This window comes from Anomaloglossus baeobatrachus, chromosome 11 (genome assembly GCF_048569485.1).
Source record: "Anomaloglossus baeobatrachus isolate aAnoBae1 chromosome 11, aAnoBae1.hap1, whole genome shotgun sequence".
In the NCBI taxonomy this organism is placed as follows: domain Eukaryota; kingdom Metazoa; phylum Chordata; class Amphibia; order Anura; family Aromobatidae; genus Anomaloglossus; species Anomaloglossus baeobatrachus.
In genome coordinates this window covers 192,265,163-192,290,472 of record NC_134363.1, presented here as the reverse complement: position 1 = coordinate 192,290,472, position 25,310 = coordinate 192,265,163, and the positions used below count along the sequence as shown (strand labels likewise).

General features: G+C 50.4%; 1 protein-coding gene across 2 annotated transcripts in view; it reads left to right on the top strand.

The window, feature by feature from the left end:
* Positions 1-25,310, top strand: part of ETS1 (ETS proto-oncogene 1, transcription factor) — a 193,009-nt gene that overhangs the window by 28,455 nt on the left and 139,244 nt on the right. For both annotated transcript variants that reach the window (XM_075329448.1, XM_075329447.1), the window contains exon 3: positions 1,923-2,046. In XM_075329448.1, the coding sequence (XP_075185563.1) occupies positions 1,923-2,046 (124 nt within the window). The remainder of the gene's footprint in view (positions 1-1,922; positions 2,047-25,310) is intronic.

The window sequence follows — 25,310 nt, the reverse complement described above, 5'->3', positions numbered from 1 at the left end:
AGCGATGGTCGAGGGTGTGCCAACCCCAAGGATCAGGAGACCTGTTAAGTGGAGCGATGGTCGAGGGTGTGCCAACCCCAAGGATCAGGAGACCTGTTAAGTGGAGCGATGGTCGAGGGTGTGCCAACCCCAAGGATCAGGAGACCTGTTAAGTGGAGCGATGGTCGAGGGTGTGCGTTATTGCTCCGTTTTTGTGTAACTGCTTTCAGAACTCTGCTTGCTGTCATTAGCAGAAAACATGTTCAGATCTAGAGAGTAATTCTTCTAACAGCTGAGTGTTTGCTACAGTTGTATGCCAGTCATACATTGCAATCACTGTGTGGCACATAGGCCTCAAGTGTTATACAATATATACGGGCAGGGCGACCTGATATATTGATATCATCACATACACTGCAGGGGGAAGGCCCAAAACCTTCACGTCTACGACAGTCCTGTGTTGCATACAAATCTTCTGACTTTCCTGACGCTCGCTGTGACCTATTTTACAGTAACTTGCAGAAATGTTAACATTTTTAAGGCAAACTGAAAGTGTGCGGATCAGACGTGTGCGCACCTGCAGCACAACAGGAAGCGGCGCCTCGTGTGTGACTTGTACTGAGCTGAAGAAAGCTTCATTGCTGCACACCGGCTCCTAACCACAAGTGTGATGGACAAGACGTGCACCCAGCATAGCCATATCTGCTCCTGCAGCACAGGACTACACAGGGAGGGCAAGAAACAGCCCTCCTGGGTCACTAACCTCATGATGACTTACAAAAACAACTAGCAGAACAGTGAGGGCAGCTCCTGGATGAAATACAGGATCAGTAATGTATGCAAACAGTGACTGCACCAGCAGAATAGTGAGTGCAGCTCTGGAGGATAATACAGGAGGTAACTCAGGATCAGTAATGTATGCAAACAGTGACTGCAGCAACAGAATAGTGAGTGCAGCTCTGGAGTATAATACAGGAGGTAACTCAGGATCAGTAATGTATGCAAACAGTGACTGCACCAGCAGAATAGTGAGTGCAGCTCTGGAGGATAATACAGGAGGTAACTCAGGATCAGTAATGTATGTACACAGTGACTGCACCAGCAGAATAGTGAGTGCAGCTCTGGAGTATAATACAGGAGGTAACTCAGGATCAGTAATGTAATGTATGTACACAGTGACTGCACCAGCAGAATAGTGAGTGCAGCTCTGGAGTATAGTACAGGATGTAACTCAGGACCAGTAATGTATGTAAACAGTGATTGCACCAGCAGAATAGTGAGTGCAGCTCTGGAGTATGATACAGGAGGTATCTCAGGATCAGTAATGTAATGTATGTACACAGTGACTGCACCAGCAGAATAGTGAGTGCAGCTCTGGAGTATAATACTGGAGGTAACTCAGGACCAGTAATGTATGTAAACAGTGATTGCACCAGCAGAATAGTGAGTGCAGCTCTGGAGTATAATACAGGAGGTAACTCAGGATCAGTAATGTAATGTATGTACACAGTGACTGCACCAGCAGAATAGTGAGTGCAGCTCTGGAGTATGATACAGGAGGTATCTCAGGATCAGTAATGTATGTGCACAGTGACTGCACCAGCAGAATAGTGAGTGCAGCTCTGGAGTATAATACAGGCAGTATGTCAGGATCAGTAATGTATGTACATAGTGACTGCACCAACAGAATCGTGAGTGCAGCTCTGGAGTATAGTATAGTATGTAACTCAGGATCAGTAATGTATGTACACAGTGACTGCACCAGCAGAATTATGAGTGCAGCTCTGGAGTATAATACAGGATGAAACCATAACAAATATTTCAGTTTGTGCATTGGTCTTTGGTTGGATGTGTGGTAGGGCTGTAGACGTAGTTGTTAGTCATCTGGTGAGAACACGTGGCCCCATATTGTGCCTTCTAAGTTGTGTTTTCTGTATTTTCAGAGCTGCAGTTTCCAGGATCCTTACCTCCCATATGAATTTCCAGTGCATGAGGATCAGAATAAGTGGAGTCGTCCATTGTGGAAAGATGTAGCAATCCAGGAGGTGCCGTGCCCGGATGTAGCAGGTGAGTGCTGTGTATGATGCTCACTGTGAAGCTGCCGCAGCTGCAGTGCTGGTACTTTGTGTGGTCTCAGCTCCTGGTGATTATTAGTGACTCGTGGTGACGCTCAGTCTTGATAGTTTTATCCCTGTTATAAGCGATCCATACAGCTGCGAGTGTCCATCCTTTCCATTGTCCATCCTACGTATATCAGTTATTACCGTCATTCTACAGAATACTAAACATTGAATCTATTTACCAATTTGGAGCCCTGGGCCCTAGGACAACACTGCCAGGATGCAGGCACATGAAGTGTTGTCATGAGGTGCCTGAAGGTCTTTTTTCATGGTCCATTAACTATTTAGCTAAATAACGGTTTGATGTGATGGCTCTGAATATCATTATTAGTGGCTGAGGTCCAGTCTGTGGCTGGAAACCAGTGCAGCCGCAGATTTACTAATGATGATACTGGTGATGACGTGTTACTAGCAGCACGTGTCGTCCTCACTGTGGGGCAGAGGATGAGGCTCATGGGCTCGCATGATGGGAGTTATTGTCAGCAACTGTGGCCGGTGACTCAGTCCTCACACTGCAATATTCCTGCCTCCACTATGAGAGGTGTGAACTGGGCCCTGACTGAGCAATCTGTCCCTGTGACAACACCTACAGGCCAGAGAACTACAACATACTCAGTGGCAGGCTACCCTCCATGTAATGTCCTCATGACAACACCTACAGGCCAGAAAACTACAAAATAGTCAGTGTAAGTCACCCTCCATGTAATGTCCCTATGACAACACCTACAGGCCAGAAAACTACAAAATAGTCAGTGTAAGTCACCCTCCATGTAATGTCCCTATGACAACACCTACAGGCCAGAAAACTACAAAATAGTCAGTGGCAGGCCAACCTCCATATAATGTACCTAGGACAACACCTATAGGGCAGAGAACTGCAAAATACTCAGCAGCATGAACAGATCCTTCATCCGTTCCATTCTGACATCATCACTATACACCATGTTCCAAATTATTATGCAGATTGGATGTGTCCCAGCGATTTATAATGAAGCTCATTGCTGGTTTTGTTTCTCAGGGTCTTTGATCACTGTACTCAATCTCAGATCCCGGTGATCATTAGTTTCCAGGTGAGGCCCAATGAAAGGAAACTGGATGTTCCACAATATTAAGCAGCCACAGTTTTCAAGTAACAAGGGAAAGAAAAAGGATTTCTCTTCTGCCGAAAAGCATCACATAGTGCAATGCCTTGGACAAGGGATGAAAACATTAGATATTTCAGGAAAACGTGTGATCATCGTACTGTGAAGAGATCTGTGGCTGATTCTGAGCACATACGTATTCGTGCTGATAAAGGCAGAATGAGGAAGGTTTCTGCCAGGCGAGTCCATCGGATTAAGAAAGCAGCTGCTAAAAAGCCATTACACATCAGCAAACAGATACATGAAGCTGCTGCTGCCTCTGGAGTCCCTTGAACCTCAAGGTGTAGGATCCTTCAGAGGCTTGCTGTGGTGCATAAACCTACTATTCAGCCACCCCTAACCAGTGCTCACAAGCAGAAATGTTGCAGTGGGCCCAGACATACATAAAGACTAGTTTTCAAACAGTCTTGTTTACTGATGAGTGTGGAGCAACCCTGGATGGTCCAGATGGATGGAGTGGTGAATGGTTGGTGGATGACCACCATGTCCCAACAAGGCTGCGACATCAGCAAGAAGGTGGAGGAGTCATGCTTTGGGCTGGAATCATAGGGAGACATCTGGTAGGCCCCTTTAGGGTTCCTGAAGGTGTGAAAATGACCCTACAAAGTATATAGAGTTTCTAACTGACAACTTTCTTCCATGGTACAAAAAGCAGAAACGTGTCTTCAGGAGCAAAATCATCTTCATATATGACAATGCCCCATCTCATGCTGCAAAAAATACCTCTGTGTCATTGGCTGCTATGGGCATAAAAGGAGATAACCCCATGGTGTGGCCACCATCTTCCCCTGACCTCAACCCTATAGAGAACCTTTTGGAGTATCATCAAGCAAAAGATCTATGAGGGTGGGAGGCAGTTCACATAAAACAGCAGCTCTGAAGGCGATTCTGACATCATGCAAAGAAATTCAAGCAGAAACTTTCCAAAAACTCACAAGTTCAATGGATGCAAGAATTGTGACGTCACAGAAGGGTTCCTATGTTACATGTAACGTGGCCTGTTAGGAGGTTTTGGATTAAATAGCTTTTTATGTCAGTGAATGTGACCTCCTGATGCTGCAAATTCCACAAATCAGCATTTTCACTTCTTTAAAACATATAAAATGTTTAGAAACTCTCCTGTGCCTAATAATGTGGAACAGGAAGATTCTACAGTGGTACCTCGCATAACGAGTAACCCTCTTAACGAGAATTTCGCTTAACAAGCAAAGCTTTCTGTAAATTTGTAAGCCGCTTTACGAGAAAGCTTTGCTGTACGAGCGAAATCCTCACCGCACACACTTCCGGTTCCGTCCATCCACCACCACACTCTGACCCGCACGTGCAGTCCACACAAACACACACATGTACGCACAAACACACACAAATACACACACATGCACACACATACAGTATTATGCTCACCTTACCTTCCATTCCACCACCGGTCTCATGGTTCTTGTAGTTCCCGGGTACATTGTGACGTCCTCGCGGCGAACTACAAGACCCAGGAGGCCTGCGATGGAACGGAAGGTAAGGGGAGCATATAATATAACATAATATGTTTACCTTTCGTTTCATCGCCGGCCTCCTGGGTGCTGTAGTGCGCCGCTGCGCTCCAGTCCACGCTGTGTATCTGCATCCATAGCGACGAGGGAGGAACTTCCTGTCACCGCTAATGACAGGCAGAGCGCTGGCCAATCAGAGGCAAGCGGCTCTGCCTTTGACGTCAGCGCCATGGCCAGGAAGTTCCTGCCTTGTTGTTATGGTAACGCGTTACACAGCCCGGCCCCATACCAGAGAACAGCAAGTCCCAGCAGACCGGCGATGGAACGGAAGGTAAGGTGAGCATATAATATGTGTGTGTGTGTGTGTGTGTGCATGTGTGTTTGTGTGAGTTTGTGTGAGTTTGTGTTTGTGTGTGTTTGTGTGTGTATGTGTGTGTTTGTGTGTATGTGTGTGTTTGTGTGTGTATGTGTGTGTTTGTGTGTATGTATGTGCGTGTTTGTGTGTATGTATGTGCGTGTTTGTGCGTGTTTGTGTGTGTTTGTGTGAGTTTGTGTGTGTGTGTGTATGTGTGTGTGTGTATGTATGTGCGTGTTTGTGCGTGTTTGTGTATGTTTGTGTGTGAGTTTGTGTGTGTGTGTGTATGTATGTGCGTGTTTGTGTATGTTTGTGTATGTTTGTGTGTGTGAGTTTGTGTGAGTTTGTGTGTGTGTGTGTGTGTGTGTGTTTGTGCGTGTGTGTGTGTGTTTGTGCGTGTTTGTGTATGTTTGTGTGTGAGTTTGTGTGTGTGTGTATGTATGTGCGTGTTTGTGCGTGTTTGTGTATGTTTGTGTATGTTTGTGTGTGTGAGTTTGTGTGAGTTTGTGTGTGTTTGTGCGTGTGTGTGTGTGTGTGTTTGTGCATGTTTGTGTATGTTTGTGTGTGAGTTTGTGTGTGTGTGTGTATGTATGTGCGTGTTTGTGCGTGTTTGTGTATGTTTGTGTATGTTTGTGTGTGTGAGTTTGTGTGAGTTTGTGTGTGTGTGTTTGTGCGTGTGTGTGTGTGTTTGTGCGTGTTTGTGCATGTGTGGAATGATGGAATAGGGGACCAGGATGGGACATTTTAGAAGCTGTGGAACGGATCGTCAGCATTGCAATGATTTCTTATGGGAAATCTTGCTCTGCTGAACGAGTACCTTGATTAACAAGCACAGTCCCAGAACGGATTGTTCTCGTTAAGCAAGGTTCCACTGTACTGTGATCATTGGGAGGTTTCTTCAATAAAATTCCATGTATCCTGTAACGGGTGATGACTTTATTAGACGGACGGTCATCTGCACCCACCATTTAGGAAAATCAGAGAAAAATATAATTTGCATAATAATTTGGAACATGGTGTAATGTCCCTGTGTCCATTGTTGTGCATGTGAGATTACTGAGGAGGACGGAGATGATAAGTTATGTCTGTTTCCAAGGGCAACCTGTAGAATTGTGAGCACAGCTCTGGAGGTTGCCGGAGACAATCTATTGGGCTGAAGAGCTGATAAAACATCTGCACACGACACTTCATCGTCTTTGTGTGTGAGATTTAAAGCGCTGATGTGTAATGTCCGCAGTGGTCCAGCCACTCATGACAGGCTGTGCTTATAAAGTGCTGCCAAATAAACAGGATCTCACCCACCTAGGCCCAAGAGGGGGCCAGTCTGTTTACTGACCGCTCCCATCTATATGATATCCCATTGTCTCTGTGCTGTAAGTAGAAGTAATGCAGGTTTTCAATAATCTCAGCAGACACGAGCAATTCTGCATTTTGAGTAGTGCAGCTACAAAAGTCAAGAAAACCCAACCGTAAATGCAACAAATTACATAACTACAAAGCAGTATCAACTGGGAAATGATTATACGGTGAATAGTGCACTGGTTGTGGACATATAGGAGACCTTAAAGAAATAGATGCATAAAGAACCAAACATAAAAACGTAATGGTATCAAAACAATGAATAACTTAATAAAAAGCACAGTGACGAAAAAATAGCAGAAAAAAACGAGGCGTCACAATGTAATAACAATGAATAAAAGCTCAACATACACCACCACAGCATTATAACTGTGTAACTGGACTGCCATCCAGAAAGAAATGTGGATCCACACAAATAACCGCAGCAGCACAGGACGTGCAAGGTCCACCCCCTGATGGAGACGCCGAAACGCACGTCGGGGTGGGCGCCACATGTGCACACCGTCCGGGTAATGAAAATGGTACTTGGGAGATCCATCTCGTGATGAAGGAGATGCCGAAACGCACGTGGGGATTTGAGTCGCGTGTGCATACCATCCAGGTGATGAAACTACTACATGCGAGGTCCACCCTCTGATGAATGAGACGTTGAAACACACGTCAGGATGGGCGTTACATGTGCACTCTGTCCGGGTGATGAAAGTGCTACATGCGAGGCTGCATATAAAGTTGATGTAAATATGAAAGTTTCAACATGTTTAAAAACTGCTCATGCATCAAATAATTCCATATAGTAAGGTGTGAATGACGGCCAGCACAACTCTGCAGCAGGTCATATGTAATAGCTGACGAGAGCACTCATATATAAATATATAGCTGACTAATGTACAGGGACAGTGTGCACACGTCATGCCCACCCCAATGTGCATTTCAGCATCTCCTTCATCAGGGGCTGGACCTCGCATGTAGCACTTTTATTACGTGGACTGTGTGCACATATGATGCCCCCCGACGTGCGTTTCGTCGTCTCCTTCATCAGGAGGTAGACCTTGCACAACTTGTGCTGCTGCTGTTCTTTATGTGCATCCACACTTCTTTCTGGATGGCAGTCCAGTTACAGTTATAATTAATGCTGTGGTGGTGTTTGTTGACCTTTTATTAATTAATTTTATCACATTGTGACACCCTGTTTCTTTCTGCTATTTTTGTCACTATGCTTTTTATTAATAAAATTATTCATTGTTTTAATCCCATTAAATTTTCTTTGGTATTTTTTGTGTAATGCAGATCTCCGGTGCATAGGAGCTGTGTGTGATGGGATCTTCAAGAGCATTTATAATCCATGTATTATTGACTAAAAATCTTTGTATAACCGGGTTTAATAAAAATGTTGTCACTTATATCCTGTCTGGATCAGAGTGCGAGCTCACCCCAGTGCCGGAGTAGAAAGCGCTGGGACCCCCATCCTTCCTCCCCCTGTGTCATAGTAGATAGCTCTGGGACCCCGGTCCTTCCTCCCTTTGTGTCGTAGTAGATAGCTCTGGGACCCCGGTCCTTCCTCCCCCTGTGTCGTAGTAGATAGCTCTGGGACCCCCAACCTTCCTCACCCAGTCTCGTAGTAGAAAGCGCTGGAACCACCGTCCTTCCGCCTCCAGTGTTGTAGTAGAAAGCTCTGGGACCCCCGTCCTTCCTCCCCTCCCCTGGTGTCGTAGTAGAAAGTGCTGGGACCCCCGTCCTTCCTCTCCCAGTGTCGTACTAGAAAGTGTTCAGACCCCTGTCCTTCCTCCCCCGATGTCGTAGTAGAAAGCGCTGGGACCCCCATCCTTCCTCCCCCGATGTTGTAGTAGAAAGTGTTGAGACCCCGGTCCTTCCTCCCCCGGTGTCGTAGTAGAAAGTGTTGAGACCCCCGTCCTTCCTCCCCCGATGTCGTAGTAGAAAGTGTTGAGACCCCCGTCCTTCCTCCCCCGATGTCGTAGTAGAAAGTGTTCAGACCCCCGTCCTTCCTCCCCCGGTGTCGTAGTAGAAAGTGTTGAGACACCTGTCCTTCCTCCCCCGGTGTTGTAGTAGAAAGTGTTGAGACCCCTATCCTTCCTCCCTCGATGTTGTAGTAGAAAGTGTTGAGACCCCTGTCCTTCCTCCCCCGGTGTTGTAGTAGAAAGTGTTGAGACCCCCGTCCTTCCTCCCCCGATGTCGTAGTAGAAAGCGCTGGGACCCCCATCCTTCCTCCGCCGATGTCGTAGTAGAAAGCGCTGGGACCCCCATCCTTCCTCCCCCGGTGTTGTAGTAGAAAGCGCTGGGACCCCCATCCTTCCTCCCCCGATGTTGTAGTAGAAAGTGTTGAGACCCCTGTCCTTCCTCCCCCGGTGTTGTAGTAGAAAGCGCTGGGACCCCCATCCTTCCTCCGCCGATGTCGTAGTAGAAAGCGCTGGGACCCCCATCCTTCCTCCCCCGGTGTTGTAGTAGAAAGCGCTGGGACCCCCATCCTTCCTCCCCCGGTGTTGTAGTAGAAAGTGTTGAGACCCCTGTCCTTCCTCCCCGGGGGGCTGCTGCCTGTCAGTGGGGTGACTGTGGTCCGCTCCCAGGCTGGGCGGCAGGCGGATAGGATGTAGTCACAGCCTGACACACAGGACACGGCCGTCTACTCATTCTTACGCTCCACACTCATTCACAGTCATTCATTCAGGCTCCTGCCAAATACCCGGAATTTTCTCTCTTCCTTTTATCCTATTTATAACTCGGCCAATTCCTTTTCTGACTTTCCAGATCTCCGCTCTCTTCCTTCAGACGCAGTGGGAAATATGTAAATGATTGCTTCACTCTTCTCCCGGCGGGCACTGGAGGGTCCGAGCCTCCAAATACGACGGGCCGTGAAACTACTACTCCCATCATGCCCCGATGAGCGCTCTCCTCTTTGGTGTAGTTGATCGTTCGTTTATATGGATGATCTTGGTTTTATGTCTTTCCGTGTATTGATTCAACACAAAAGTTCACCCAACTTTCCCCAATTCTTGAAATAACCCCTAAAGAATAAAGCTGTATACCCATCCCCCATCCATGTGACTGGACGCGAGGTTAGATACTAGGAGGGATGGAGCTGTAATGAGGAACGTATCGGTTAGATAGCCCCGGATCACATTTTATTTCCTATTTGCTCTTTTCGGGATTTCTGTCGGCGTCCAGCTTTCTTCCGGGGAGATTCGCTGTGACCTGCGCAGATCGATCTTAGTCATTTATTTACACTTGACGTTTTCAGGCCAAGGACTCATTGAAGCAATGGGAAATGGCTGCTCCGTCAATCTGTATACACTGCTATACACCTGGCCCTCCTGGAGAACCCGGAGAGACGTCTTCAGGAATGGCCGCAGGGAGTGAGCGGATCACCAGATTCCAGGGTCTATAGGAGTTAACATGACGGAGCGCACAATTCCTTGTAGATTCCTCTCCAGCTGCACATGACTTCACAAGACGCACATCTCCGTCTCTGACAGCCTCCATTCTTCTCCTTGTTTTTGGGGCAGTGTCCAGCCCCCTCACATTTTACGCCATGGCTCCCGGCCCTGATATGAATGGGGCCGTTCTGTGCCTTCATTAACTCTGGTTATGAATCATTTTGGCTCTTGGGAGGGAAGGGCCTGGGGCATCTGGAAGTGGGTCATCCCCGGCTCTGTACACACAGGCTTTGTGTGGGTCATCCCCGGCCCTGTACACACAGGCTTTGTGTGGGTCATCCCCGGCCCTGTACACGCAGGCTTTGTGTGGGTCATCTCCGGCTCTGTACACACAGGCTTTGTGTGGGTCATCTCCGGCTCTGTACACACAGGCTTTGTGTGGGTCATCCCCGGCCCTGTACACACAGGCTTTGTGTGGGTCATCCCCGGCCCTGTACACACAGGCTTTGTGTGGGTCATCCCCGGCTCTGTACACGCAGGCTTTGTGTGGGTCATCCCCGGCTCTGTACACACAGGCTTTGTGTGGGTCATCCCCGGCTCTGTACACACAGGCTTTGTGTGGGTCATCTCCGGCTCTGTACACGCAGGCTTTGTGTGGGTCATCCCCGGCCCTGTACACACAGGCTTTGTGTGGGTCATCACTGGCTCTGTACACACAGGCTTTGTGTGGGTCATCTCTGGCTCTGTACACGCAGGCTTTGTGTGGGTCATCACTGGCTCTGTACACACAGGCTTTGTGTGGGTCATCTCTGGCTCTGTACACACAGGCTTTGTGTGGGTCATCCCTGGCTCTGTACACGCAGGCTTTGTGTGGGTCATCTCTGGCTCTGTACACACAGGCTTTGTGTGGGTCATCCCCGGCCCTGTACACGCAGGCTTTGTGTGGGTCATCCCCGGCCCTGTACACACAGGCTTTGTGTGGGTCATCCCTGGCTCTGTACACGCAGGCTTTGTGTGGGTCATCCCCGGCTCAGTACACACAGGCTTTGTGTGGGTCATCCCCGGCTCTGTACACGCAGGCTTTGTGTGGGTCATCCCCGGCTCTGTACACACAGGCTTTGTGTGGGTCATCTCTGGCTCTGTACACACAGGCTTTGTGTGGGTCATCCCTGGCTCAGTACACACAGGCTTTGTGTGGGTCATCTCTGGCTCTGTACACACAGGCTTTGTGTGGGTCATCCCCGGCCCTGTACACACAGGCTTTGTGTGGGTCATCCCCGGCTCTGTACACACAGGCTTTGTGTGGGTCATCTCTGGCTCTGTACACACAGGCTTTGTGTGGGTCATCCCCGGCTCTGTACACGCAGGCTTTGTGTGGGTCATCCCCGGCTCTGTACACACAGGCTTTGTGTGGGTCATCTCTGGCCCTGTACACACAGGCTTTGTGTGGGTCATCCCCGGCTCTGTACACACAGGCTTTGTGTGGGTCATCACTGGCTCAGTACACACAGGCTTTGTGTGGGTCATCTCTGGCTCTGTACACACAGGCTTTGTGTGGGTCATCTCTGGCTCTGTACACACAGGCTTTGTGTGGGTCATCTCTGGCTCTGTACACACAGGCTTTGTGTGGGTCATCACTGGCTCAGTACACACAGGCTTTGTGTGGGTCATCTCTGGCTCTGTACACACAGGCTTTGTGTGGGTCATCTCTGGCTCTGTACACACAGGCTTTGTGTGGGTCATCACTGGCTCAGTACACGCAGGCTTTGTGTGGGTCATCCCTGGCTCTGTACACACAGGCTTTGTGTGGGTCATCCCTGGCTCAGTACACACAGGCTTTGTGTGGGTCATCCCTGGCTCTGTACACACAGGCTTTGTGTGGGTCATCCCTGGCTCAGTACACACAGGCTTTGTGTGGGTCATCCCTGGCTCTGTACACGCAGGCTTTGTGTGGGTCATCCCTGGCTCAGTACACACAGGCTTTGTGTGGGTCATCTCTGGCTCTGTACACGCAGGCTTTGTGCAGGGACATGTATCGCCTCCTCTCCTGTCTATTGTCAGTGCAGGGTCATGTGTCGCCTCCTCTCCTGTCTATTGTCAGTGCAGGGACATGTATCGCCTCCTCTCCTGTCCATTGTCAGTGCAGGGTCATGTATCGCCTCCTATACTGTCTATTGTCAGTGCAGGGACATGTATCGCCTCCTCTCCTGTCTATTGTCAGTGCAGGGACATGTATCGCCTCCTCTCCTGTCTATTGTCAGTGCAGGGTCATGTATCGCCTCCTCTCCTATCTATTGTCAGTGCAGGGTCATGTATCGCCTCCTCTCCTGTCTATTGTCAGTGCAGGGTCATGTATCGCCTCCTCTCCTGTCTATTGTCAGTGCAGGGACATGTGTCGCCTCCTCTCCTGTCTATTGTCAGTGCAGGGTCATGTATCGCCTCCTCTTTTGTCTATTGTCAGTGCAGGGTCATGTATCGCCTCCTGTCCATTGTCAATGCAGGGTCATGTATCGCCTCCTCTCCTGTCTATTGTCAGTGGAGGGTCATGTATCGCCTCCTCTCCTGTCTATTGTCAGTGCAGGGTCATGTATCGCCTCCTCTCCTGTCTATTGTCAGTGCAGGGTCATGTATCGCCTCCTCTCCTGTCTATTTTCAGTGCAGGGTCATGTATCGCCTCCTCTCCTTTCTATTGTCAGTGCAGGGTCATGTATCACCTCCTATCCTGTCTATTGTCAGTGCAGGGACATGTATCGCCTCCTCTCTTGTCTATTGTCAGTGCAGGGTCATGTATCACCTCCTATCCTGTCTATTGTCAGTGCAGGGTCATGTATCGCCTCCTCTCCTTTCTATTGTCAGTGCAGGGTCATGTATCGCCTCCTCTCCTGTCTATTGTCAGTGCAGGGTCATGTATCGCCTCTTCTCCTGTCTATTGTCAGTGCAGGGTCATGTATCGCCTCCTGTCCATTGTCAGTGCAGGGTCATGTATCGCCTCCTCTCCTGTCCATTGTCAGTGCAGGGACATGTATCGCCTCTTATACTGTCTATTGTCAGTGCAGGGTCATGTATCGCCTCCTCTCTTGTCTATTGTCAGTGCAGGGTCATGTATCACCTCCTATCCTGTCTATTGTCAGTGCAGGGACATGTATCGCCTCCTATACTGTCTATTGTCAGTGCAGGGTCATGTATCGCCTCCTCTCCTGTCTATTGTCAGTGCAGGGTCATGTATCGCCTCCTCTCCTGTCTATTGTCAGTGCAGGGTCATGTATCGCCTCCTCTCCTGTCTATTGTCAGTGCAGGGACATGTATCGCCTCTTCTCCTGTCTATTGTAAGTGCAGGGACATGTGTCGCCTCCTCTCCTGTCTATTGTCAGTGCAGGGTCATGTATCGCCTCCTCTCCTGTCTATTGTCAGTGCAGGGTCATGTATCGCCTCCTCTCCTGTCTATTGTCAGTGCAGGGTCATGTATCGCCTCCTGTCCATTGTCAGTGCAGGGACATGTATCGCCACCTATCCTGTCTATTGTCAGTGCAGGGACATGTATCGCCTCCTCTCCTGTCTATTGTCAGTGCAGGGACATGTATCGCCTCCTCTCCTGTCTATTGTCAGTGCAGGGACATGTATCGCCTCCTCTCCTGTCTATTGTCAGTGCAGGGACATGTATCGCCTCCTCTCCTGTCTATTGTCAGTGCAGGGTCATGTATCGCCTCCTGTCCATTGTCAGTGCAGGGACATGTGTCGCCTCCTATACTGTCTATTGTCAGTACAGGGTCATGTATCGCCTCCTCTCCTGTCTATTGTCAGTGCAGGGACATGTATCGCCACCTATCCTGTATATTGTCAGTGCAGGGACATGTATCGCCACCTATCCTGTCTATTGTCAGTGCAGGGTCATGTATCGCCTCCTCTCCTGTCTATTGTCAGTGCAGGGACATGTATCGCCTCCTCTCCTGTCTATTGTCAGTGCAGGGACATGTATCGCCTCCTCTCCTGTCTATTGTCAGTGCAGGGTCATGTATCGCCTCCTCTCCTGTCTATTGTCAGTGCAGGGACATGTATCGCCTCCTCTCCTGTCTATTGTCAGTGCAGGGACATGTATCGCCACCTATCCTGTCTATTGTCAGTGCAGGGACATGTATCGCCTCCTCTCCTGTCTATTGTCAGTGCAGGGACATGTATCGCCACCTATCCTGTCTATTGTCAGTGCAGGGACATGTATCGCCTCCTCTCCTGTCTATTGTCAGTGCAGGGACATGTATCGCCTCCTCTCCTGTCTATTGTCAGTGCAGGGACATGTATCGCCTCCTCTCCTGTCCATTGTCAGTGCAGGGACATGTATCGCCTCCTCTCCTGTCCATTGTCAGTGCAGGGACATGTATCGCCTCCTCTCCTGTCCATTGTCAGTGCAGGGACATGTGTCGCCTCCTCTCCTGTCTATTGTCAGTGCAGGGTCATGTATCGCCTCCTCTCCTGTCCATTGTCAGTGCAGGGACATGTGTCGCCTCCTATACTGTCTATTGTCAGTGCAGGGTCATGTATCGCCTCCTCTCCTGTCTATTGTCAGTGCAGGGTCATGTATCGCCTCCTCTCCTGTCTATTGTCAGTGCAGGGACATGTATCGCCTCCTCTCCTGTCTATTGTCAGTGCAGGGACATGTGTCGCCTCCTATACTGTCTATTGTCAGTGCAGGGACATGTGCCGCCTCCTATACTGTCTATTGTCAGTGCAGGGACATGTGTCGCCTCCTCTCCTGTCTATTGTCAGTGCAGGGTCATGTATCGCCTCCTCTCCTGTCTATTGTCAGTGCAGGGTCATGTATCGCCTCCTATACTGGCTATTGTCAGTGCAGGGACATGTATCGCCTCCTCTCCTGTCTATTGTCAGTGCAGGGTCATGTATCGCCTCCTCTCCTGTCTATTGTCAGTGCAGGGTCATGTATCGCCTCCTCTCCTGTCTATTGTCAGTGCAGGGTCATGTATCGCCTCCTATACTGGCTATTGTCAGTGCAGGGTCATGTATCGCCTCTTCTCCTGTCTATTGTCAGTGCAGGGTCATGTATCGCCTCCTCTTCTGTCTATTGTCAGTGCAGGGTCATGTATCGCCTCCTCTCCTGTCTATTGTCAGTGCAGGGTCATGTGCCGCCTCCTATACTGTCTATTGTCAGTGCAGGGTCATGTATCACCTCCTCTCCTGTCTATTGTCAGTGCAGGGTCATGTATCGCCTCCTCTCCTGTCTATTGTCAGTGCAGGGTCATGTATCGCCTCTTCTCCTGTCTATTGTCAGTGCAGGGTCATGTATCGCCTCCTCTCCTGTCCATTGTCAGTGCAGGGTCATGTATCGCCTCCTATCCTGTCTATTGTCAGTGCAGGGACATGTGTCGCCTCCTATCCTGTCTATTGTCAGTGCAGGGTCATGTGCCGCCTCCTATACTGTCTATTGTCAGTGCAGGGTCATGTATCGCCTCCTCTCCTGTCTATTGTCAGTGCAGGGACATGTGTCGCCTCTTCTCCTGTCTATTGTCAGTGCAGGGTCATGTATCGCCTCTTCTCCTGTCTATTGTCAGTGCAGGGTCATGTATCGCCTCCTCTCCTGTCCATTGTCAGTGCAGGGTCATGTATCGCCTCCTATCCTGTCTATTGTCAGTGCAGGGACATGTGTCGCCTCCTATCCTGTCTATTGTCAGTGCAGGGACATGTGCCGCCTCCTATACTGTCTATTGTCAGTGCAGGGACATGTATCGCCTCCTATCCTGTCTATTGTCAGTGCAGGGACATGTGTCGCCTCCTATCCTGTCTATTGTCAGTGCAGGGACATGTGCCGCCTCCTATACTGTCTATTGTCAGTGCAGAGACATGTGCCGCCTCCTCTCCTGTCTATTGTCAGTGCAGGGACATGTATCGCCTCCTCTCCTGTCTATTGTCAGTGCAGGGACATGTATCGCCTCCTTTCCTGTCTATTGTCAGTGCAGGGTCATGTATCGCCTCCTATACTGTCTATTGTCAGTGCAGGGTCATGTATCGCCTCCTCTCCTGTCTATTGTCAGTGCAGGGTCATGTATCGCCTCCTCTCCTGTCTATTGTCAGTGCAGGGTCATGTATCGTCTCCTCTCCTGTTTATTGTCAGTGCAGGGTCATGTGTCGCCTCCTCTCCTGTCTATTGTCAGTGCAGGGTCATGTGTCGCCTCCTCTCCTGTCTATTGTCAGTGCAGGGACATGTGTCGCCTCCTCTCCTGTCTATTGTCAGTGCAGGGTCATGTATCGCCTCCTCTCCTGTCTATTGTCAGTGCAGGGTCATGTATTGCCTCCTCTCCTGTCTATTGTCAGTGCAGGGTCATGTATTGCCTCCTCTCCTGTCTATTGTCAGTGCAGGGTCATGTGTCGCCTCCTATCCTGTCTATTGTCAGTGCAGGGTCATGTATCGCCTCCTCTCCTGTCTATTGTCAGTGCAGGGTCATGTATCGCCTCCTCTCCTGTCTATTGTCAGTGCAGGGACATGTATCGCCTCCTCTCCTGTCTATTGTCAGTGCAGGGACATGTATCGCCTCCTCTCCTGTCTATTGTCAGTGCAGGGTCATGTATCGCCTCCTCTCCTGTCTATTGTCAGTGCAGGGACATGTATCGCCTCCTCTCCTGTCTATTGTCAGTGCAGGGTCATGTATCGCCTCCTCTCCTGTCTATTGTCAGTGCAGGGACATGTATCGCCTCCTCTCCTGTCTATTGTCAGTGCAGGGTCATGTATCGCCTCCTCTCCTGTCTATTGTCAGTGCAGGATCATGTATCGCCTCCTCTCCTGTCTATTGTCAGTGCAGGGTCATGTATCGCCTCCTGTCCATTGTCAGTGCAGGGTCATGTATCGCCTCCTCTCCTGTCTATTGTCAGTGCAGGGACATGTGCCGCCTCCTCTCCTGTCTATTGTCAGTGCAGGGACATGTATCGCCTCCTCTCCTGTCTATTGTCAGTGCAGGGTCATGTATCGCCTCCTCTCCTGTCTATTGTCAGTGCAGGGTCATGTATCGCCTCCTCTCCTGTCTATTGTCAGTGCAGGGTCATGTGTCGCCTCCTCTCCTGTCTATTGTCAGTGCAGGGACATGTATCGCCTCCTCTCCTGTCCATTGTCAGTGCAGGGACATGTGTCGCCTCCTCTCCTGTCTATTGTCAGTGCAGGGACATGTGTCGCCTCCTCTCCTGTCTATTGTCAGTGCAGGGACATGTGTCGCCTTCTCTCCTGGCTATTGTCAGTGCAGGGACATGTGTCGCCTCCTCTCCTGTCTATTGTCAGTGCAGGGACATGTGTCGCCTTCTCTCCTGGCTATTGTCAGTGCAGGGACATGTGTCGCCTCCTCTCCTGTCTATTGTCAGTGCAGGGTCATGTATCGCCTCCTCTCCTGTCTATTGTCAGTGCAGGGTCATGTGTCGCCTCCTCTCCTGTCTATTGTCAGTGCAGGGTCATGTGTCGCCTCCTCTCCTGTCTATTGTCAGTGCAGGGTCATGTATCGCCTCCTCTCCTGTCTATTGTCAGTGCAGGGTCATGTATCGCCTCCTCTCCTGTCTATTGTCAGTGCAGGGACATGTATCGCCTCCTATCCTGTCTATTGTCAGTGCAGGGACATGTGTCGCCTCCTCTCCTGTCTATTGTCAGTGCAGGGACATGTGTCGCCTCCTCTCCTGTCTATTGTCAGTGCAGGGACATGTGTCGCCTCCTCTCCTGTCTATTGTCAGTGCAGGGTCATGTATCGCCTCCTCTCCTGTCTATTGTCAGTGCAGGGACATGTGTCGCCTTCTCTCCTGGCTATTGTCAGTGCAGGGACATGTATCGCCTCCTATCCTGTCTATTGTCAGTGCAGGGACATGTGTCGCCTCCTCTCCTGTCTATTGTCAGTGCAGGGACATGTGCCGCCTCCTATACTGTCTATTGTCAGTGCAGGGACATGTATCGCCTCCTCTCCTGTCTATTGTCAGTGCAGGGACATGTATCGCCTCCTCTCCTGTCTATTGTCAGTGCAGGGTCATGTATCGCCTCCTGTCCATTGTCAGTGCAGGGTCATGTATCGCCTCCTCTCCTGTCTATTGTCAGTGCAGGGTCATGTATCGCCTCCTCTCCTGTCTATTGTCAGTGCAGGGTCATGTGTCGCCTCCTCTCCTGTCTATTGTCAGTGCAGGGTCATGTGTCGCCTCCTCTCCTGTCTATTGTCAGTGCAGGGTCATGTATCACCTCCTCTCCTGTCTATTGTCAGTGCAGGGTCATGTATCGCCTCCTCTCCTGTCTATTGTCAGTGCAGGGACATGTATCGCCTCCTATCCTGTCTATTGTCAGTGCAGGGACATGTGTCGCCTCCTCTCCTGTCTATTGTCAGTGCAGGGACATGTGTCGCCTCCTCTCCTGTCTATTGTCAGTGCAGGGACATGTGTCGCCTCCTCTCCTGTCCATTGTCAGTGCAGGGTCATGTATCGCCTCCTCTCCTGTCTATTGTCAGTGCAGGGACATGTGTCGCCTCCTCTCCTGTCTATTGTCAGTACAGGGACATGTATCGCCTCCTCTCCTGTCTATTGTCAGTGCAGGGACATGTGTCGCCTCCTCTCCTGTCTATTGTCAGTGCAGGGTCATGTATCGCCTCCTCTCCTGTCTATTGTCAGTGCAGGGACATGTGTCGCCTCCTCTCCTGTCTATTGTCAGTGCAGGGACATGTGTCGCCTCCTCTCCTGTCTATTGTCAGTACAGGGACATGTATCGCCTCCTCTCCTGTCTATTGTCAGTGCAGGGACATGTGTCGCCTTCTCTCCTGGCTATTGTCAGTGCAGGGACATGTATCGCCTCCTCTCCTGTCTATTGTCAGTGCAGGGACATGTATCGCCTCCTCTCCTGTCTATTGTCAGTGCAGGGACATGTATCGCCTCCTCTCCTGTCTATTGTCAGTGCAGGGACATGTATCGCCTCCTCTCCTGTCTATTGTCAGTGCAGGGACATGTGTCGCCTTCTCTCCTGGCTATTGTCAGTGCAGGGTCATGTATCGCCTCCTCTCCTGTCTATTGTCAGTGCAGGGACATGTATCACCTCCTCTCCTGTCTATTGTCAGTGCAGGGACATGTATCGCCTCCTCTCCTGTCTATTGTCAGTGCAGGGACATGTATCGCCTCCTATCCTGTCTATTGTCAGTGCAGGGACATGTGTCGCCTTCTCTCCTGGCTATTGTCAGTGCAGGGACATGTATCGCCTCCTCTCCTGTCTATTGTCAGTGCAGGGACATGTGTCGCCTCCTCTCCTGTCTATTGTCAGTACAGGGACATGTATCGCCTCCTCTCCTGTCTATTGTCAGTGCAGGGACATGTGTCGCCTTCTCTCCTGTCTATTGTCAGTGCAGGGACATGTGTCGCCTCCTCTCCTGTCTATTGTCAGTGCAGGGACATGTGTCGCCTCCTCTCCTGTCTATTGTCAGTACAGGGACATGTATCGCCTCCTCTCCTGTCTATTGTCAGTGCAGGGACATGTGTCGCCTTCTCTCCTGGCTATTGTCAGTACAGGGACATGTATCGCCTCCTCTCCTGTCTATTGTCAGTGCAGGGACATGTGTCGCCTCCTCTCCTGTCCATTGTCAGTGCAGGGTCATGTATCGCCTCCTATCCTGTCTATTGTCAGTGCAGGGACATGTATCGCCTCCTCTCCTGTCTATTGTCAGTGCAGGGTCATGTATCGCCTCCTCTCCTGTCTATTGTCAGTGCAGGGTCATGTATCGCCTCCTCTCCTGTCTATTGTCAGTGCAGGGTCATGTATCGCCTCCTCTCCTGTCTATTGTCAGTGCAGGGTCATGTATCGCCTCCTCTCCTGTCTATTGTCAGTGCAGGGTCATGTATCGCCTCCTCTCCTGTCTATTGTCAGTGCAGGGTCATGTATCGCCTCCTCTCCTGTCTATTGTCAGTGCAGGGTCATGTATCGCCTCCTCTCCTGTCCATTGTCAGTGCAGGGTCATGTATCGCCTCCTCTCCTGTCTATTGTCAGTGCAGGGACATGTATCGCCTCCTCTCCTGTATATTGTCAGTGCAGGGACATGTATCGCCACCTATCCTGTCTATTGTCAGTGCAGGGACATGTATCACCTCCTCTCCTGTCTATTGTCAGTGCAGGGACATGTATCGCCTCCTCTCCTGTCTATTGTCAGTGCAGGGACATGTATCGCCTCCTATCCTGTCTATTGTCAGTGCAGGGACATGTGTCGCCTTCTCTCCTGGCTATTGTCAGTGCAGGGACATGTGTCGCCTCCTCTCCTGTCCATTGTCAGTGCAGGGACATGTATCGCCTCCTCTCCTGTCTATTGTCAGTGCAGGGACATGTATCGCCTCCTATCCTGTCCATTGTCAGTGCAGGGACATGTATCGCCTCCTCTCCTGTCTATTGTCAGTGCAGGGACATGTATCGCCTCCTCTCCTGTCTATTGTCAGTGCAGGGACATGTATCGCCTCCTATCCTGTCCATTGTCAGTGCAGGGTCATGTATCACCTCCTATCCTGTCTATTGTCAGTGCAGGGACATGTATCGCCTCCTCTCCTGTCTATTGTCAGTGCAGGGACATGTATCGCCTCCTCTCCTGTCTATTGTCAGTGCAGGGACATGTATCGCCTCCTCTCCTGTCTATTGTCAGTGCAGGGTCATGTATCGCCTCCTCTCCTGTCTATTGTCAGTGCAGGGACATGTATCGCCTCCTATCCTGTCCATTGTCAGTGCAGGGACATGTATCGCCTCCTCTCCTGTCTATTGTCAGTGCAGGGACATGTATCGCCTCCTCTCCTGTCTATTGTCAGTGCAGGGACATGTATCGCCTCCTCTCCTGTCTATTGTCAGTGCAGGGACATGTATCGCCTCCTCTCCTGTCTATTGTCAGTGCAGGGACATGTATCGCCTCCTCTCCTGTCTATTGTCAGTGCAGGGTCATGTATCGCCTCCTCTCCTGTCTATTGTCAGTGCAGGGACATGTATCGCCTCCTATTCTGTCCATTGTCAGTGCAGGGACATGTATCGCCTCCTCTCCTGTCTATTGTCAGTGCAGGGTCATGTGTCGCCTCCTCTCCTGTCTATTGTCAGTGCAGGGACATGTATCGCCTCCTCTCCTGTCTATTGTCAGTGCAGGGACATGTATCGCCTCCTCTCCTGTCTATTGTCAGTGCAGGGACATGTATCGCCTCCTATTCTGTCCATTGTCAGTGCAGGGACATGTATCGCCTCCTCTCCTGTCTATTGTCAGTGCAGGGTCATGTATCGCCTCCTCTCCTGTCCATTGTCAGTGCAGGGTCATGTATCGCCTCCTCTCCTGTCTGCAGCCGGTGGGCTCACGCTGCGCACGCTCCCGTACAGCTGCGGTTACATCTCATTTCTTAGGTATTTTCCTTCGGAGCTGATTGACCATTGTGAGCCTCTGCAGAATGATTTTGTGTGCGGCTCCTTCTCGGTGACCCTTTCAGCGCCGGTGGAGTAAATGAATGTGGAAAGCCTTTCCTCCACCCCTGTTTCTTTCTCACTGACTTTTCCCAGCCATTGGGATGACACTACACGCAGCCCATTCATTTCAACTAGAGCCGCTTCTCCAGATGTGCCGTGTTTAGAAGTGACGCAGGCTCCAGGCTCCATTAAAGGCTTCATCTGGGAGCAGCGCAGCTGTGAGGAGAATAGGAGTGGGGGATGCTGGTGGGAAAGAAGCGATGAGGGAGCCGGGGGAAATAACGCGTCTATGTGTGAGGGGCTGAGAATATGGGAGATGCTCCGACTCCCAGGGATGGGGCCACAGACTGCCAACCCTGGAGATCACGATAGATTTAGAGAGGGGTCACCTACATATTATGGAGGAGGCGATGAACATTTGGGAGGTTGAAAATAAATGATAGGGCTATAATCAGTCACTTCTATTAGTTACCCCTGTATATCACACCGGTGACACTAAAGAGCAGCCATTTTGCAGACCTTCTAAACAAAGGAAATTGGACTTGAAACACTAGAAAGTCGTTGTTAACGCACCCATCTGTAGAAAAGAGAAGTTTCGCTCCACTGGATATTCACATATTGAATAAAACAGACTCTGAACTGAAGATGTGGCCGGACATCAACACCTGATGGGATGAAGATGTGGCCGGACAGCAACACCTGATGGGATGAAGATGTGGCCGGAAAGCAACACCCGATGGGATGAAGATGTGGCCGGACATCAACACCCGATGGGATGAAGATGTGGCCGGAAAGCAACACCCGATGGGATGAAGATGTGGCCGGAAAGCAACACCCGATGGGATGAAGATGTGGCCGGAAAGCAACACCTGATGGGATGAAGATGTGGCCGGACAGCAACACCTGATGGGATGAAGATGTGACCGGAAAGCAACACCCGATGGAATGAAGATGTGGCCGGAAAGCAACACCCGATGGGATGAAGATGTGGCCAGACATCAACACCTGATGGGATGAAGATGTGGCCGGACATCAACACCCGATGGGATGAAGATGTGGCCGGACATCAACACCTGAAGGGATGAAGATGTGATCGGACATCAACACCTGATGGGATGAAGATGTGGCCGGACATCAACACCCGATGGGATGAAGATGTGGCCGGACATCAACACCCGATGGGATGAAGATGTGGCTGGACATCAACACCTGATGGGATGAAGATGTGATTGGACATCAACACCTGAAGGGATGAAGATGTGGCCGGAAAGCAACACCCGATGGGATGAAGATTTGGCTGGACATCAACACCTGATGGCATGAAGATGTGGCCGGAAAGCAACACCCGATGGGATGAAGATGTGGCCGGACATCAACACCTGATGGGATGAAGATGTGATCGGACATCAACACCCGATGGGATGAAGATGTGGCCAGACATCAACACCCGATGGAGTGAAGATGTGGTCGGACATCAACACCTGATGAGGTGCAGATGTGGCCGGACATCAACATCTGATGAGGTGAAGATGTGGCCGGACATCAACACCTGATGGGATGAAGATATGTGGCCGGACATCAACACCTGATGGCATGAAGATGTGGCCGGAAAGCAACACTTGATGGGATGAAGATGTGGCCGTAAAGCAACAGTTGATGGGATGAAGATGGGGCCGTAAAGCAACACCTGATGGGATGAAGATGTGGCCGGACAGCAACACCTCATGGGATGAAGATGTGGCCGGACAGCAAAACCTGATGGGATGAAGATGTGTCCGGACAGCAACACCTGATGGGATGAAGATGTGGCTGGACATCAACACCTGATGGGATGAAGATGTGGCCGGAAAGCAACACCCGATGGGATGAAGATTTGGCTGGACATCAACAGCTGATGGGATGAAGATGTGGCCGGAAAGCAACACCCGATGGGATGACGATGTGGCCAGACATCAACACCCGATGGCATGAAGATGTGGTCGGACATCAACACCCGATGGGATGAAGATGTGGTCGGACATCAAGACCTCATGGGATGAAGATGTGGCCAGACAGCAACACCCGATGGGATAAAGATGTGGCCGGACAGCAAGACCTCATGGGATGAAGATGTGGCCGGACAGCAAAACCTGATGGGATGAAGATGTGGCCGGACAGCAAGACCTCATGGGATGAAGATGTGGCCGGACAGCAAAACCTGATGGGATGAAGATGTGGCCGGACAGCAACACCTGATGGGATGAAGATGTGGCTGGACATCAACACCTGATGGGATAAAGATGTGGCCGGAAAGCAACACCCGATGGGATGAAGATGTGGCCGGAAAGCAACACCCGATGGGATGAAGATGTAATCGGACATCAACACCTGATGGGATGAAGATGTGGCCGGAAAGCAACACCCGATGGCATGAAGATGTGGCCGGAAAGCAACACCCGATGGGATGAAGATGTGATCGGACATCAACACCTGATGGGATGAAGATGTGGCCGGAAAGCAACACCCGATGGGATGAAGATGTGGCCGGACATCAACACCTGATGGGATGAAGATGTGATCAGACATCAACACCCGATGGGATGAAGATGTGGCCGGAAAGCAACACCTGATGGGATGAAGATGTGGCCGGACATCAACACCTGATGGGATGAAGATGTGATCGGACATCAACACCCGATGGGATGAAGATGTGGCCGGAAAGCAACACCCGATGGGATGACGATGTGGCCAGACATCAACACCCGATGGCATGAAGATGTGGTCGGACATCAACACCCAATGGGATGAAGATGTGGTCGGACATCAAGACCTGATGGGATGAAGATGTGGCCAGACATCAACACCTGATGGGATGAAGATATGTGGCTGGACATCAATACCTGATGGGATGAAGATGTGATCGGACATCAACACCCGATGGAGTGAAGATGTGGTCGGACATCAACACCTGATGAGGTGCAGATGTGGCCGGACATCAACATCTGATGAGGTGAAGATGTGGCCGGAAAGCAACACCCGATAAGATGAAGATATGTGGCCGGACATCAACACCTGATGAGATGAAGATGTGGCCGGAAAGCAACACCTGATGTGATGAAGATGTGGCCGGAAAGCAACACCCGATGGGATGAAGATGTGGCCGGAAAGCAACACCCGATGGGATGAAGATGTGGCCGGAAAGCAACACCCGATGGGATGAAGATTTGGCTGGACATCAACACCTGATGGGATGAAGATGTGGCCGGAAAGCAACACCCGATGGGATGAAGATGTGGCCGGAAAGCAACACCCGATGGGATGAAGATGTGGCTGGACATCAACACCTGATGGGATGAAGATGTGGCCGGAAAGCAACACCCGATGGGATGAAGATGTGGCTGGACATCAACCTCTGATGGGATGAAGATGTGGCCGGAAAGCAACACCCGATGGGATGAAGATGTGGCCGGACATCAACACCGGATGGGATGAAGATATGATCGGACATCAACACCCGATGGGATGAAGATGTGGCCAGACATCAACACCCGATGGGATGAAGATATGTGGCCGGACATCAACACCTGATGAGGTGCAGATGTGGCCGGACATCAACATCTGATGAGGTGAAGATGTGGCCGGACATCAACACCTGATGGGATGAAGATATGTGGCCGGACATCAACACCTGATGAGAGGAAGATGTGGCCGGAAAGCAACACTTGATGGGATGAAGATGTGGCCGTAAAGCAACAGTTGATGGGATGAAGATGGGGCCGTAAAGCAACACCTGATGGGATGAAGATGTGGCCAGACAGCAACACCCGATGGGATAAAGATGTGGCCGGACAGCAACACCTCATGGGATGAAGATGTGGCCGGACAGCAAAACCTGATGGGATGAAGATGTGGCCGGACAGCAACACCTGATGGGATGAAGATGTGGCTGGACATCAACACCTGATGGGATAAAGATGTGGCCGGAAAGCAACAGCCGATGGGATGAAGATGTGGCCGGAAAGCAACACCCGATGGGATGAAGATGTAATCGGACATCAACACCTGATGGGATGAA